General features: G+C 44.4%; 2 protein-coding genes across 2 annotated transcripts; both read right to left on the bottom strand.

Annotated features, from left to right (window-relative positions):
* Nucleotides 1–3,860: 3,860 nt before the first annotated feature.
* LOC124653131 (F-box protein PP2-A13-like) lies at nt 3,861–6,530 on the bottom strand. The gene is made up of 3 exons (XM_047192190.1): nt 5,770–6,530; nt 5,332–5,450; nt 3,861–4,549 (listed from the first exon to the last, which is right to left on the bottom strand). The coding sequence occupies exons 1-3, from the start codon at nt 6,094–6,096 to the stop codon at nt 4,120–4,122; spliced, it is 876 nt and encodes a 291-aa protein (XP_047048146.1). The 5' UTR covers nt 6,097–6,530; the 3' UTR covers nt 3,861–4,119.
* Nucleotides 6,531–14,157: 7,627 nt separating this feature from the next.
* Nucleotides 14,158–17,011, bottom strand: LOC124654300 (ribosomal RNA processing protein 36 homolog). Its single transcript, XM_047193315.1, has 8 exons — nt 16,635–17,011; nt 16,485–16,551; nt 15,749–15,801; nt 15,550–15,604; nt 15,387–15,461; nt 14,706–14,823; nt 14,578–14,624; nt 14,158–14,487 (listed from the first exon to the last, which is right to left on the bottom strand). The coding sequence occupies exons 1-8, from the start codon at nt 16,994–16,996 to the stop codon at nt 14,386–14,388; spliced, it is 879 nt and encodes a 292-aa protein (XP_047049271.1). The 5' UTR covers nt 16,997–17,011; the 3' UTR covers nt 14,158–14,385.

Genomic DNA, 17,011 nt, shown 5'->3' with positions numbered 1-17,011 from the left:
CCACGCCCTCCCGGCGCGAACGCAGTTCGCCGGCTGCTGGAGCGCAGCGAGCCCCCAAGATCGTTGGCCGCGTCCAGGAACTCACCCAGCGTCGCCGCACGCCTGGTGGAAGGAGGCGGAGAAGACTCGTCCGCACTCCTCTCGCTGACGGCCTCGTCGTCCTCAACTTCAAGCAGCGGCTGCCAGAAGCGCCCCTTCACGCCGCCGCCAGGGAGAGATGGGCGGGAGTAGAGGACGCCGGCGCGATGGTGGCACGCACGCCGGGCAAGGGGGTCCGGAGGCAGAGCAGCTCCGCCCTCCGCCGTCGCCCCTGCGTCGCCCTCCGCTGCGCCCTCCGCGTCGCCCTCCATTTCTGAAACAGCCTTAAGTTGTTCTTTCCCTGTTTTATTATTCTCTGGTTAGTTGTACAAGGTTGTAAAGTGTGGATGTGGCCATGCAGCTAACGGCCAGAAGAACATTCTGGTGCACTTTCTCGAACAATTCTAGTGCATAGGTGGCCACTACGGGGTTTTCAGTTGTCACGCGTTATCTCATCCGGTGGCTTTCTCAATGTTCGTAGGTTCTTGAAATGGTGTTTTAGTACCAGAAAAGAACTGTCCTTTCTGCAATGGCTATATTGTCCAAGCACTCACACTGTCACGCTCACACTATCCAATCAACTAAACTTTTTTCTTTTCCAACCAGGCCGGGAAAGGAAGCAAGAAAGAAGCGGCTATGAATCTTTTGCTCCTTCAATCTGTATCAGAACATGTCCAAATTTGGTACCAAACGCTAGCAGTAGGGGGCGCCTTGTTTTTTCTTTGCACCTGGATGCTTTGCTGTTGTTTCTGCTATGCTCTGTAATGGAAATCGATTCCACTTGTGTTGGGTTTCACGTGAAAAAAATAAGAAAACCTGTTGCCACCATACCAACAGATTCAGATTACAATACCCCAGCAATTCAAACTAGATGATTATCAGAACCCAGCAAGATCCTCCAAAGAAAACACACTTCACCAAATCCTCACGCTTCTGTCTGTAGAATTCGTAGCATAGAAAACAAAAAAATTCTTACTGTGAGAACGAATAAACCAAGATCTAATACAGGAGAAAATCCAAGATCTAATCTACTCGATGGTAGCAACGAGAACAGATCTACATACCCTTGTAGATCGCTAAGTATTAACGGGGTTGTACACGTGGTTCATGTAGTCGATCACTTGCCGCTCTCAAGAGCGAGAAGAAGATCCCTCCAGTGCTGCAATCGGGTAGCACCTCTACACTCGATCACACGTACAGTGTTAATGACGACGTTCTTCTCCCCGTTCCAGCGGGCAGCGAAAGTAGTAGATTCTCCTCGAAATCCCGGCAGCACGACGGTGTGGTGACGGTGGTGGTGGAGAAATCCTGCAGGACTTCGCCGTAGCCGTGCAAGAGGGAGGAGGAGGAAGGGCGGCTAGGGTTTGGGGAGAGGGGGCTTGGGCTGCGACTTGCACTGCCCTTGGGGCTCCCCTTGCCCTCATTTTATAGGTGGAAAAGGCCCTTGGGTCCTCCAAGACCTGACCCCAAAGTTTGGGAGAGTTCCGGTAGGTTTCTGTAGACCGAAACCTACTAGAACTAGAACTATTTTGCCAAATCCGAATTTACCTTAGGAAAAAACTCCTTAACATTAAGGAAACGTGGATATACCTATTACGGAACCCTCCGGACTTCCTTAGATAGCCCGGGTTGTACCGGACACTTCCAAAACCTTCCATAATATTTCCGGACTCTTCCGGTGTTTCTAGAACCTTCTAGAAGCTTCGGTCAAAACACCGAACCCCCGGGAAATGACTTCCTATATTTGAATGTTACTCTTCGTACCATTCCAAACCTCCTCGTGATGTCCTGAATCCCATCCGAGACTCCGAACAACATTCGAGCTTCATACCATATTTCATATCTACTTAAACGACATCAACCCTTAAGTGTGTCATCTACGGTTCGTGAATGATGCAGACATGATCGAGACACCTCTCCGATCAATAACAAATAGCAGGACCTGGAGATCTATAATGACTCCTACATATTCAACGATGACTTCGTGATCGAGAGAACCATGTGCATTTATTACCAATTCTCTTTATCACGCGATATTTAACTTATTCGAGATTCGATCATCGGTACCACTACACCTAGTTCAATCTTGTTCCTGATAAGTGCTCTTTACTCGTACCATGATATGATATCTCTTGTGACCCCGTCACATGCTTTCAAGCTAATTAGATATCATTTCACCGAGAGGGTCCAGAGAATATATATCCGTCATTTGGATGGAAAATCCCACTCTTGATCCATGAGCTTCAACTCCCACTTTCAGAGTACCCAATGTCACCTTTATAACCATCCATTTATGAAGTGGTGTTTGATGTCAGCAAAGTATTTCTCTGTTATTAGTGATTAACATGATTTCATGGTCGAAGGATTTAGGTTACAATGCATTTGATAGCTACAACAAAATGAACTTCAATGACTTGATCTTATTGCTATGCTTACTATGGGTGTGTGTCCATCATATCATTCTCCTAATGATATGATCTTGTTATTAACAATATTCAATGTTCATAATCAGGAAACATTGATCATCAATTAATTAACAAGCTAGTTAAACGAGAGGCTTACTAGGGACTCCGGTTTGTTTACAAAACACACATGCATTAATATTTCCTGTTAATGCAATTATAGCATGAGATATAAATATCTATCATAAACATTAAAATATAACAACAACCACTTTACTAGTGCCTCTCTGACATATCTCGAACACAGCTGAACCTCGTCTCAACGCGCGCTTCTACTAGCATGCTCTTGCATCAACTTGTTTGCTCCAGCAGTCAAAGATCTTTGACATCCCCTTTCTGAAGAGCTACCAATAGATCAGAAGAGAAGCTGTATATAAAACAATCTTGCATGAGTCCTCATAACATGTTTTCCAAAAGTGGTCCTCAGCCATGCTCACAATATGTGATCATCATGGGCGGACCCAGGATCAAAATCAAGAGGGGGCGAAAATGTGCTAATGAGGGAAAATCTCATGCTAAGTGGGGGCAAATGACTGTTTTTAGCTTACTAATACAAAGGGATAAAAATTTGAGTGGGGGCAGCCCCCATGGCTAACACTCTAGATCCGCCCATGGGCCATGGTGATCATCCCCATAAGGCAAGAAAGCATGAAACCGAACCTGGCTACATATAAACCCACTTTATAAAGCTTAGCGACCATTGTCTTTAAGCTTTAGAAAGTACTATAAAAGTGTATTTATAGGTAAAAACTATGCAAATTTACATAGAACAACATTGATTACTTGGTGCCTGTTCTCTGATTTTCATTCTATTTGCAAAGGGTCAAATTTTTATAAGAACTTATAGGGCAAGTTTCTATCTAATATCAACATTTTTCATAATTTTTTAGTCTTGAAATACGACTTGTACCAAATTTCAGAAACGGGTTCGCTTTCCAGTTCTGAAAATTCACTTTCCGTATCCAGTAATATTCTAGGGGTATTTGTGCTTTGCTATCCAGGATCTCTTTGATTCGACTCAAGCTTAAAGAAATTTGAAGTTCTATCCTTAGAAATATTTCTTGTGGCGGTTATTTAATTTGTTGGACTAGAAACCTTAGAACTTTCTATGAAGCACTATATACTATTACAAAGGAAAAATTTAGGAGTCTGATATCTTAAAAAACATTCATATGTCTTCTGGTGCTCATTGGTAATTGGACACTTTTGTATCAATTCTTATGGTTTGTAAAATTCTGGAAGGCAAAGCGGCATTACCATTCTGAACACCAGGATAGCACCAAGGGAAGTGGAGAGAAAATTCCAAGAAAATGTATCAAGTTGACGAAAACTTGAATCAACCAAGCTTTGGTACACAAGGATCAGGTGCCACACAACATATCAAAAGCAAGCATGTACACGAGTCAGTGAACTCACAGTTTACAACTGGGGCATACTCCTAGAGGGACAAGTAAATAAAAATCACTCATCCCTTCAATTGCATACATTACAGGACGAAAAACGTCGACGACTGCAAGACGACAGAAAGAAACAAAACCATATTGTTTCTTAGGTATCCAGCTTAACCTGTTCGGCAAATCTACTCATAATTCCGAGGTCCCTTTTTTCGCGCAAGGTATTGAGGTCTTACAACCACCGAATCGACACAAAGACCTCCTTTAGTGTGTGTGCAGTCTATCTGAACCATTTCAAACTGGATATTCAGTGGTTCATTTGAGTTCTTCACGACAAAATCGCCGACATGATGGTTGATCCATACACCTGGATCAGTTAGATAGCACTTGGATTGAGCCTGCTGCCCGTCCGAAGTCAACAGGTGGAAGCGCACCGGCTTTATGTCCCAGCCGTGGATGTTCTCTGCGCTATAAACCCGGCGACCGAGCCGCTTGAAAGGTCTGCCCAAATGAACTCGGAAGAACAGGCTATAAGTACCTTCTGGGAAGCAGAACTCGGTCTCTCCTCTGACTTCAAACCACCAAACTTGCGAGAGATAAGCAACCGAACGGAACCTGCAGAAAAGCAGCATACAGTTGACACGAAGTACAAGCAACGTTAAACATATACTTGGGATATGTGTTGTCATATGCTAGTAAAGAAAATATGTGCATCCGTATTGCCATTAGGGTATTGCGTTGCTACAGAGGCTGGGTGTAATTGGTATATCTCGATATTAATATATTCCCTTTATCAAGAAAGTAAAGAAAATATGTTCAATTATCTCACATGAAAAGCATGATCAACCAATGCATGCATCATAAAAGGTACTAGTGGAACAGCTTATCATATTCCAACTGCATACATTTCAGGGGTCCATACAAATACAGGAAAGAAGAACATGCCGCATTTGAATTCATAAAGTGAATAAAAAATGCACTTTTAGATCACGAACAAATAACAGAATCTTATTCATGAGTACACAGCTCCTAGTTGGTGGCAAGCACAAGTAAAGAATTGTACACGATACCACCTTTTTTCTTTCCTTTCCACAAGACAATGTATAACTAATTTGGCAGTTGCAACTTGAAACACAAGTTCAGCACAGATAGACTCAATGTAGTTTGCACCATTTGGATTTTTCAAGTGGCTATAACATATGAAAAATGGGCACAAAAATAATGGGAGGTGCTGCTCAGCTTCAGTGATACGCTCCCGGCATTCAGATATTCACCGGCAAACCAAATGGAACTGAATTGAAAACTGGACACATTTCCAAGCAACATACAAGAAAACTTGGATATCCTAATCAGTCATGGGATCCAAAATGGGACATATTATACGTTGATGAAAGTACCTTGATTCATCATTTGGAATGTAGTTCCAGTATCTCCTATCATCAATGCCCGTGATCGAAAGCGCCCTCGAATAGATTGTCATACAGGTGCCTCCACCAGCCTTGTCTAGCCAGAACTCCTGCATAGTGAGGCAGATACTAAATACCATTTGAGGTGGCAATAACAAAAATAGCATCAATAATTCAAGGAAAACTGAACAAGACTGAACAATACCGCCTCTTCAAATCGACAGGCGTTTCAAACTAATCAGGCTCCTACATAAACCTTTTCTCAAACCCAAATACACTAAAACTCCAGCGCTTTTATTAATTTATTTCAGGTTTACTAGTTCGTGCAAGTTACTAGTCTAAATTTCATGTTTTTTTTTTATAACAAACACAGTTTGTTTCATAGTGGCCGCGATGTTAACCAGAAATTTAGATGGGACAAGCACATACCTTGGTGCCGCCGTCGAGGCGGTTTCTGCGGCAGAGCCGCGCGTACACCTCCTTCTTGGGGATGGCCTCAGCATCCAACGCAGCGGCTTCCTCGTCGCCACCGCCTGCGCCGGCGGCGGCGAGGAGGCGCGGGTAGTTGCGCGGCAGCTTGGCCTCCCAGACGCCGTCCCCGGACGCGGCGGCACGGAAGGTGCGGCTGAGGCGCGCCATCCCGCAGATCTCCGTCGGGTTGAGCCTGAGCATCACCTCGGCGATGCAGCTCTCCGGCAGGTCCCCCAGCCCCGTCGCCCCGCCCCGCCTCGCCGTCGAGGAGGCAGCGGCGCCCATGGATGACTCGACCGAGAAAAGAAGAACTCAGCAGTAGAGGGTGAGCAGCTTGGAGAGCAGCAGAAGGGACGCCGGCGACTTGGAGAAGAGCGGCGGGTTTCGCCTCACCGCCAAAAGGCCCATAATCCCGCCGGCGCCGCTGCCACCTCGGTTGCCGAAGGGAAGCGGGGAGCTCCTGGTGTCGCCGTCGTCGTCTCCCCCCGAAATTAACCACCACAGCAAGTTCTTGCAACGGCCGCCGGATCGAACTGATTTTGCTCGCGCTCCCGACTGTTCTTGATCGATGAGAGAAGAAGGTTCTGGCTTGTGAGCTTGCTTGGTGTGCTGGTTGCTTGGCCTTGGCTTCTGCCGGGTTAGGCTGGTACTGGGGCAGGAAACGGAAGGGCGGTGGCGGCTGCGGGAAGGGAGTGGTGGGAGCCGTGGAATCCCACAGGGGAAAGTGGTGGGAAGAAAGTGAAGGGAGGTGCCCAAGATTTCTCGCTTTTCTCTCTGTGGGTGGCGGTGGCCGCGTGTCGCGAGGTTGATTTGCCTGCCCCTGGCCGCGGTGGAGGTCGCTGTCGGGAAGACGACGACTCCTCCGGTTCTCTGTTCCTTCCATCTCCAGATCGTCGAAATCGACTGTCACTGTGTGCCCGAATGTGTTTTACTGTTGGGCAAAGCGAAATGTCATTCTATTTAGAAAGAAAAAAAGGTCTTGTTTGTTTTTTTCCTTTAGATGCATCATTTTGGTTCAAATTATTTCCATACTTCCACCAGGCCACTTTTTTTTTGGAGATGTTTTTTTTTTGCTGATAACCCACCTAACTTTATTGCTTAAATTTCTTTCTATAAATTCATGCCCGAGCGCACCGTTGATCTCCCACAGCCCTCCGCCAATAGCCCAGAGTGTTGTCACAACTTTGTCGCCTTTTTTCGAGCCACCACGTTGACGGCTCCTGTTGCAACCTCGCCCCGATCGACCTCCCGTGCTAGAGTTGACCCCTTCCACTCGGCTTTATCACTTCCCAACCACCACTGCCCTTACCTGAGCTCCTCCGCCACTACCTCCCACTCTCATTCCTCTCGGGTTGTGTGTCGTGAGAAAGACAAAGGAAAAGGTACAAAAAATCAACTAATGACAGAACAAGACACATATACTATTGAGTACATAAATCGAATAGAGGCTGAAATGGAACCTATTGTTGAGTTGGTGCCATTTTGGAGGCCTCGGAAATAGGTGTGAGCCCCAAGATGTGTTTAAGAGATTAAAATCAGGGATATTGGTGGAGATGCTCTAAGGGTCAACTTTCGCGAGGTCAAATTGGTCGGGAGACACAATGGGTTTTCAGTAACCAACAGGCATATCCTAAGATTGGTTTTAGAGCGCAATGTGGTCAAACTACTTGGGGCGTGCATGGGGGAGTAGGGAGCAATATAGAAGAAACGATGTGATGCATGCAATCAAGAGAAGAAGCGAAGAAATGGAATGTGAATGCGAAGTAGAAGGGAAGGAAAAGGAGGAGGAAGTGTGAGGAAGGTGAGAAGCTCACTTGTGGCGGCGTCCAACAGGTAGTAAGCTTTACCCTCGCGCTTGAGGAGCGGGGGGCGAGAAGAAGAGTCTAAACAATGTTTGCTCATATTATATGGTGTTTAGCAAGTCTAGCCCCTTCACGCAGATCAAGACACTAATTAGTCTAGCTCCGCCCTCTTGAGCTCGACTCCTGGCTCCGTCCCTGCAGGAGAGATAAGGGAACGGCATGTGCCATCGATGAGGGGAGGGGGTAAGGTTGCTTGATGGACAAAGAAGTCATTGGAGGTCGCAGTGTCGCGTCCTTGTATATTATATGATTTTTTCCTTTTGTAGAAGGATTTTAAAATGGGATAGAGAGGGTGTCTCTAAATATGTATTTTCGACGGTACTAGGGTTTCACCGATCTTTAATAAGGATGGTAGTGGGTAGGGTAAAGCAGTATCATATTCATACCCATAGCGTATAGTCAATGGATATAAAATTCATACTCGTACCCATGAATATGAAACTTCACGCATACCGATAGTCTGATACCCATAACCGATGGATACCCATTTTCATTAAGTATTCATTGGGTAGATCAAATAGTACGCAAGTTTTCACAGTATTACATTTATGGACAACACTTGATAAAAATATTCAATCATCTCAACTCAATACAGGTGGCTGAGTACATGGCAACTATCAAAATTAAAAAAACACAATCTCATACTCTCAACTCATAAATCAACAAGACTAGATTTTTTTTCAGTCACATGACAAACTGTCAATAAACGGGTAGGTTACGGGTATATTCTCGGGTATAAGAGTATACATATGCCCTAGCCATAACTTAGCGGGTCGGGTATATGTACAACCCATGGGTATAAAAGTAAAACTATACCATACCCGTGTGGGTACAGGATACCCGTACCGTGGATAAAATTGTTATCCTTAACGTTGAACGTCGGGCCTTGTGTGCATGCGCCATGACACCCCTGAAATATTTTTAAATAGCTTATACCATGTAGGTTATACTGGTTTTCTAACAATTTAAAGCATACTTTGAGACTATTTGTTAGATTTATGGTGATATTTTGACTAAATATATTATTTCTAGAGCAATTCTTACATAATTTAAACCCATATATTTTTTAGAGAATCTAAACCCATACAATAAAGTTATGTGGTTCATGTAAACTATGGCACCTCATCTTGGATCAGCCACTGATTGAACAGATGACCAAGTGCAAGATCTGACACTCCTAGTGTCCTCTTTGGAAAACTACAAATACCCATCCGTAAAATCCTTAACAAGAGCATCTCCACCAGGAGTTTCAAATAGGCGTTGGCAGGTGCGCCGTCAGTGCCATATTGAGGACGTCGACACCTGCTCTCCAATTTTGGAAGATGATGCATATACTGGCAATTCTGATAAGAATTCCCAAAAGAAAACTTTTAACAAGCAAATGTAAATAAATTGCAAAATTTCATTCAAAATTAGGATTATTTACAAAAGCTGGAATGAAATTTGAAGTAAACTGATTAAAATAATACCTAATATACTGACTGTCGGTTGGGCCATGCGACAGGCCTGCCTCGTCGTCGTTCTTCCCCTTTTCGCCGTCAGACCTGACCGCCTCTCCGCCCTTGCTTCGCGCATCTGGTGGTGCACATTGGCCGTCAGCGATGATGGAGCTTGGCACTAGTACTCGGTTGGCCGCCATGAGGAGGCGACCTGCCTCCTCCGTGGCCGCCCGCTCGCGCGAGATCACGAGGGTGTGCTTGAAGTTTGCGGGGTTGATCTCCTCTTGTTCTTGCTTCTTCAGTCTCCGGAATGCAATGTTCAAGGATGCCAGGATTAATCACCGCTCCTGGTTGCCGAGGAACTACTCCTCCTAGCACCACATGTCGCGTCCTCTGCCGCCTCGGCATCCGTGTCTACTATGAACTCCTTGTTCCACTCTTCGAGCTTAGAGTCGTCGAAATTGAATTTAAACTCGGCGGTGGGGCTGCGGCGCTGTTGGCGGCATGCGTCCGTTCCGGCCAAGCATCAAGACGACGCAACATTGTTATGTAGGGGCTGACATGGGTCGCCGACGCCGACACTTCTATCAAGTTCCAAAACTGGCCGGCTACTTTTAGAGCACGCCAGTGTGACTCAAAAACAGCGCCAAACATCGAAATCGCTATTAGAGTTGTTATAGGTCGCGCCTGGCGAACATGCTCTAATTAGTCAAAACGAAAACAACGGGCCTGTAGCCAAGCCTCAGATTAAGTTATTGCTCAAAACAAAACTGACGGTCCTAAACTAAAGTAAAGAAACATGAAAGAGAGAGAGCCAATTCCAAGCACTATCATAAAACCCCGCTGCGATTAGCCCGTCTCGAAGCAATTACTCCCTTCATTTAAAAGTAAGTGTTAATTTTAATTTTATCTAGATACGAATGTATCTCTAGCTAAACTGCATCAAGATACCGTGTCTAGATAAAAATGAGGCATCTATTTTTAGACGGATGTAATACTATGTTGCATAAAGCTGACATCACTAAACATTCGAAGTTAAGCATCATCCAAGTAGGAAAGTCAATTAATATTAAATACAACATTTCGTTTAGAAATAAATTACAGTTTTTTGCGGGAGAAATAAATGACTTAGTTTTATGTACTCTCCGTTTCATAAAGCTTGAAGTTGTGATACATCTAAATTTAGATAAAGTTAAGACAAAAAAAAATCGAAATGGGAACTAAGTCCCGGTCTCTATATCGACATGATGCATACGACATTTATTACTTTCTTAAATAATTCAGTCTGCAGTATCAAAACTTATTACAACTCAAGGATCGCTTAAGATCGATACATGTATCAACCATCTAAAAAGAGACGGCAGAAATAAACACCAGTGAATCAATATGTGAGCATGCGATCAAGCTGCCAACCACACTAACTGAATAAAACTTGTGCAACCATTTTCAATCAGTTGCACACAAAATCCATGTCCTGACGGAGCTCTTCTAGCTGGAGACATAACCACGTACGGTTTCAATGGGTAGCAAGAGGGACAACCTGCAGGAAAAAAGCATGTTTTGATTTGTTAAAAACTAAATCATTATGGATGTGTCATATTGCCGAAAGTAAAGCACATATGCCAACTCTCATTTGACTTGACTTTTTTTTTATCTAAACCATGCAACCAATTTCCAAACAAATTAGTGATATTTGTGGGTGGTGAAGTTCCGAACGACATATGAACAATGCGGCAAATAGTCTTAGCAAAAGGGCATCCAATAAACAAATATTGAATAGTTTCTTCTTTGTCACAGAAACAATATTTTGTATTTCCTTGCCATTTCCTTCTAACCAAGTTATCATGTGTCAAAATTACATTCGTATGCAAGAACCACATAAATATCCTAATTTTTAGTGGAACTTTGATTTTCTCAATATATTTGCCTCAAGATCTAGTGTGCCCATTTAGAAAATCGAGATACATAGATAAGTACCATGTAAACTTGTCGTTGTCGTCAGTTAAATTAATATCTATAAGACGCTGAACTAAATGAATCCACTTACACCATTTGTCCGCTTTAAGATTTCTTCTAAAAGCTATATTTGGAGAAAACCAGACAAAAATATATATCCATACCTATACAAAGTAAGTCACTTATTTTTAAACGGAGAAGTATTACTCTGAGTGGCAAACGGCCTATTGTTTTTCTATGTACTTTCATTATCCCTACTCCCAACCCAGGACTTGTGGCAAAAGAGAACAAAAGAGAAAAAAATCTTGATCAACGGAGGAATGATTCCTCCCTTTACTTAGGATGATACGGATAACCGCTATGGATAATAACTCGTTTAGTCCGTCCCTCCAGCCAATTACTGCTACAGAGACGGTGCCGTTTCATTATCCCAACCCGTGACTTGTGGCGAAAAAGAATAATGGAGAGACGGTGCCGGCCGAAAGTACAAAATCTTGCCATGGCTCCGTCAGAAACAATCCTGCCTAGCTGGTTGCACGACAGCAAGAGTTGTCATTCTTATCCCATAACAACGACAGAATTGTGTTTGGTTTAAGATCCGATGACCTAGATCGTCAACATCTGCAGTCTGCATTGTTCTAGACAAAGGTTCAGAAGCGTCGTCTCAGGCGGCTATCAGGCATCCAGGTGCACGCCCGTTCCAACCACTCGTGCCTTTTTTTGCCCTTTCCTCGCCACCAACTAACGCAGAATAGATATATGAAAAAGAAAACATTTCGCTTTCCGACAAAAATCAATAGCGTTTGCATAATTCATGGTACCATAGGAGGATATCATTTTATTATTTTGGGTGCTTTTCGTCACATATCTGATGACGACGTAGATTAAAGCGCTCACGAAAAGTTGTACTCCGTATGATAATTCAAGACATCTCGTCATCGTACCTACGCCTTGGAATTAAAGGAACCACTACTAGTATAAGAAAGGAAGGAGTTAATGGCTTTTTCACACCTCATCTCCTGATAGTTGTTCATGTTGTTAAGTGCAAATCCTCACTTTAACCTACCATATTGGTGCTGTTTGATTAGCGAATTCCTGCGTAGAGCTAGCCATGAATCGAATGTCCCTCCAAGTGGATGAATTGCTTTCTAAACAATGAAATATAGCAGCAGGTTTGCATAGTCTCTGGATAAGATCTAGTGTCATGCTTTTTTTTTTTGCATGGACACCTGCAAACTTTGGGCTCATAGAGCCAGACAAGAGGAGAAAGAGTCTATCCAGCATTGGCTTGCAGATTGGCCTGGTTGAATTCCCCACCCATGTGTTTTTGCTTTTTGTTATCTTCTTGTTCTCTTCTTGTCTCCCTCCCTGTAACTTCTTGCATGTAAAACTTTAAGCTGCCTTAGCTCCCTTTTATAATTTTTTAGGTAGGGGGATACCCCTTCCAAAGTTCTCAAAAAAAAAAAAAGATCTAGTGTCATGCAGACAACAGCCACCTACCTACCATGGACATCTACACGCTTCAAGCATGCATCTGGTGATCTGATCTGACATTTATGTAAAATGCTTCCTTCCAAGGCATGACATGAATCTAGTAGCCTTCATACAGTGGCGGAGCCAGGAATTGAACTGAGGGGGGTCGAAACCAAACTCTAAATTTTTTTTAACAGAAAAGAGCAAATGTATTCAAGAAAAGAGCAAATGTATTCAATAAAAGAGGTCCAAACAGATTCAGTTTGCATATTTCATCAAGTACAACAACAAAATAACTATAAAAAACAAGAACACCAAAATAGAGCTCCTGTCGGTGTCCATCGAAGGCAGCCGGGGACGAGTCGAGCTGGGGGCAGCCGGGCAGGGCCGACCGGCCAAGCAGAGGCCAGGAGATTGGAGTCGGAGATGGGGACGAGCTGAGGCACTGAGCAGGGGGAGGCGACTGGAGACGAAGGCGGCGGGCCGCCGGAACGGCGACGACAGCACCGACCTCCTCGACCTGGTCAGGGACGCCGAGGCCCCGACTGAAGCGGAGAAGGGAGCAGAGGAGGAGCGGGCGGCCCATGCGATGGTCGACGCCGAGATGGAACAACGCATGGTGGCAGCCACCGCAGCCGCAGAGGACTCTGACTCCGACATATCATGGTCTTCCGATGACCATGATGCGCCTACTCCGGAGGAGAAGGCGGCGGAGCAGAGGGCTATAGTCGAGTCCTTCGAGACGCTGACGCCGCCAACGCGAGGCTGCAGCAGTGCCTGCTAGAGGACGCGGCAGCGCACCGAGCCCTAGCGGCCGCACGGGAGGCGGCGGAGAAGCAGACGAGGGAGCAACGCAACGACGGGCCGGCCCGTCAGGCAGCAAGTAGTCTAGGCTTCTAGAACTACTTCGTATAGTTTGAATGTACTAGGTTTCTATGCTTTCTATATATGTTGCAAATCTTTAAAAAATGGGTCGCCCCGGTGGGAGCACACCCAGATGCAAACGGACGCGCGAACAAAATACGTTCGCGAGGCGCAAACGGACGCTCGCGACCTCTTTTAGGAGTCCGAAATGCGTCCCCATTGAAGATGCCCTTAGGTCGATTATTTTTCCCCAATTTCTGAGCCGGGTCGACCGACCATCCTCGACCCGGTGGTGGCTACGCCCATGCCTTCATATGCATCATATGCATTATTGGGCAAGTGCTAACTTATTCATTGATGTGTCTATCTGAACTGTCCCTGTCAGTTTTGCTGCATTTTGGCCGGACAGGTTCATTAAAATCAAAAGGGAGTTCGGCCAACAATAGTTAAAGGTATCTGTTTCCATGTGTTGGAGGAAGCTGCAATGGGCGTCGTGGTGGCAGTTGTCAAGGCCATAACCAAGTGTTGGACGGTAGATGCCTCCAGCTGTATGTAGGAAAGGAAATGGACAAAGGAGATGTTAGTGTTTAAGACAGATATATGAACTGGGATCAATCTCTTCCTTCAGTCCAAATGAAATTTAAAGGAAATGTTAGTTTAAGACAGACATGGGATTAGATCACTCTTTACTTTCGGTGGAAGGATCAGTTCAGTTCCAACGAACGAGTACAGTTCAGCAATACTCAACTGAGAGATAATAAGTTCCGCTCAGGTGTTTCACTTGATCCAAAAACGGATTGAAACCAGCAAATGGAAGATGTCCATGGTTTGCGTTTACAATAGCTTATCAGCAACCAGAGCTCAACTTAAATTTTATGGTCTATGGGTAACTTCTACTCATGGTTGCTGTTAAATATCTGTCACATTGGGGCAACAAAGAAATAGTAGAAAAAACGTTGTTATCACAATAAGGGACATTGTTATGCACCACCCCCATCCCTTCTGTATGGCATGTAGCGATGATCTTTAGAGGCATTCTTCTTCCTTCGTTTCTCAATAAAGGCGTCAAGCTTTCCCGTCTCCTGGAAATGATCAACATAAATTCAAGCGTAAGGCAAGAGATGTCCATCAGCGTAGAAAATTAGCAGTCACATGAACCCTGAGTGCATTACCTTGAGCTCATTGTACTTATCCATCAACTTCCTTTGTCGAATTTCAGCTGGTCAAGAAACAAAAATAAACTTAAGATACACTGAGAAGCACAGTGTGAAATAGGACGGAATTGGATCAAGGAACAAACATTTCTTCAGATAATACGGCTGTTTTCCGGCCTTGGCAGCTTCCCTCTCTTTCTTAATATGCCCACGCAGAATTTCTGATTCAACGTTCTTCTGAGGATTAGACCTCAACTGCTTATCCTGAAGTAAACAACATGTTTCATCAGTCAACATTCAACAGAACATGAAAACCTGGTAACATTGCTCAATAGGAACCCTGTCCTGATATAATCAAACTTTATATTTGGTCTAACAAATACAATTTAACAGTTGAACTTAAAATAAGACTAAGCAAGCATTTCCTCCTGTATATTATCTAACATTATAATTGCAGCAAGCATCTGCTTATTGGATAAGTTTAGGTAGTTTCCTACTATTTCTGATTGTATACTGCACATGCCCCATCTCCGCGTGGCAACATCCAAAAATAAACTTGCTTATCCCCTTCGAGTTTGTGTAAAATATAAATAATTGATTGACACTTGTCAGCCTGACAAATAAGTCTAATGATGCACATAGCGTGCCTCACCTACCTAGTTGTCATTATGCTTTACAGATTTGTTATAACAATGGTCAGCATGCTGACCTATCAAGGTATCTGAATGTTTCATGGTTTCGGCGCCAAGTATAACAATAACATCAATAAGAAAAATGCCAAAACCTTTTAAAAAATGTCAAGTTGTCAACAAGTGTAAAAAACTTACAATCCAGGTGATCTGACTCTTCACTTCTTCAATGGCATTAGGGTCCTTCAATTTCTTCATCGACTTTTGGAGTTTCTGAACAGATACATTTAATTCTGTCAAATATAAGTATATACATGACTCATCATAACATGGATTGCACAGGCAGAGGTATAGAGCATACCTCTTTTTCTGCAGGGAGTTCCTTGTCGAATAAGAAATTGTATCTTTTCCTGAAACTGCATGCCAACATAAAATGACCAAACTGTCAAACACACTAACGGTATAAAGCAAAGCATGTTGTGCAATGAACCTGCACTTCGAAATGGCATAAATCAAAGGATGGTGTGGCAACGAAAGATACAAGTATGTTCGACTCTTACCCTTCTTTGTCAACATCTCCATATACAGGCTCGAATCTTGGATCCCTTACAACCTACAGGAAAAAAGAACAGAACAAACTTCAAAAGATAGTATTCGGTACAGTCACACTGCCTCACCAGAGGCCGGGCTACAATAAATAACAAACTACAACCTACTTAAGCATAATATAGGTGAGATAGAGAAAGTTCATATATTAACTTATTTTTAATTTGCGATGAAGTCAAAATCTAAGTATAACAGCAACAAAACTGAAAAATATGAAAATAGATTAAGATAGGTAAAGACAGATTTAATATAGTATTTGTTCTATGTTAATAGCGAGTTTATCAAAAGAACATTTAGTTGGATTAAGAAACAAGGAAGGGACCCAGTAGAGTATGATTTTCACCGACGCACCAGACACACAAACAACAGCAAGCTGGCAATGGACTCACCAAAACATCAGGGCAGCATTAATTTATCCAGGATAATAGCATACGTAAGTAGCAAGACATGCCTAATGTCAATATGTCTTTTAAAATCCAGGGTAATAGGCCTAGAGCATGCCTGCTATGGATTGATAAGTTAATGCAACAGCTATAACAAGGAGGGACTGAACTCACAAAGGCTAAAACTGAACTAGCGGTGTGCACACTCTACTTTACAACTACCAAAAACTACTAATCCAATCAAATCAAACATAGAACACCTCCGGGCGACATGCTACATCTGAACTGAATTGCACAAGCAACCAACCTTCTTGGGAACCTGGATCACCTCCCTCAACCTCGGCGGACGCACATTTGTGCTGATCTCCATGGGCCTGTTCACAAACCACCAACACATCAGCACGAACATTCGATCCCCTAATTTGGCTAATCGTAGGCAGGAGCGTGGAAACCGGACCTCTTCCTGCTCTCCCTGCGAGCCTTCTTCTGCGCGGCCGCGGCAGCAGAACCTCCCCGCGCGGCGAGCGACCCGTCGGCGCGCGCGCGCTGCAGCTCCCCAAAAGGCACGTCGGCGAGCACGCGCTCCAGCTCCCGCTCCCGCTCCGCGAGGCCGTCGCTGTCCGACTCCGATTCAGACGACGAGGAAGGTTCTCCGGATCCGCGCGGCGGCGGTTTGCGGGCAAAACGCGAGGGCTTGGGCTTTACCTCCTCGTCGCCCGATTCCTCGGAGGCAGAGGCGGGGTCGCGCTTGCTGGAAGTCGAGGCTGCGGCGGCGGAGGTGGTGGGAGCGGCCCCGCGGTGGCTGGTGCGGCCTCTCATGGCGGCGGCGGCGGC

Source organism: Lolium rigidum, chromosome 5 (genome assembly GCF_022539505.1).
Source record: "Lolium rigidum isolate FL_2022 chromosome 5, APGP_CSIRO_Lrig_0.1, whole genome shotgun sequence".
Taxonomy (NCBI): domain Eukaryota; kingdom Viridiplantae; phylum Streptophyta; class Magnoliopsida; order Poales; family Poaceae; genus Lolium; species Lolium rigidum.
Note: the sequence above shows the minus strand (reverse complement) of the source record. Positions and strands in the feature narration are given on the sequence as shown.

Bases quoted from the DNA above. Each gene is read 5' to 3' on its own strand.
- LOC124653131 (XM_047192190.1), bottom strand. From the start codon at position 6,096: ATGGGCGCCGCTGCCTCCTCGACGGCGAGGCGGGGCGGGGCGACGGGG. The intron at 5,451-5,769 runs GTATGTGCTTGT...CTCACTATGCAG, and splicing joins GCCTCGACGGCGGCACCAAG to GAGTTCTGGCTAGACAAGGC. The intron at 4,550-5,331 runs GTACTTTCATCA...GCTTTTCTGCAG, and splicing joins ATTCCAAATGATGAATCAAG to GTTCCGTTCGGTTGCTTATC.
- LOC124654300 (XM_047193315.1), bottom strand. From the start codon at position 16,996: ATGAGAGGCCGCACCAGCCACCGCGGGGCCGCTCCCACCACCTCCGCC. The intron at 15,802-16,484 runs GTTGGTTGCTTG...TTTTTCCTGTAG, and splicing joins TGATCCAGGTTCCCAAGAAG to GTTGTAAGGGATCCAAGATT. The intron at 14,824-15,386 runs GTAAGTTTTTTA...TGTTTACTTCAG, and splicing joins AGAGTCAGATCACCTGGATT to GATAAGCAGTTGAGGTCTAA.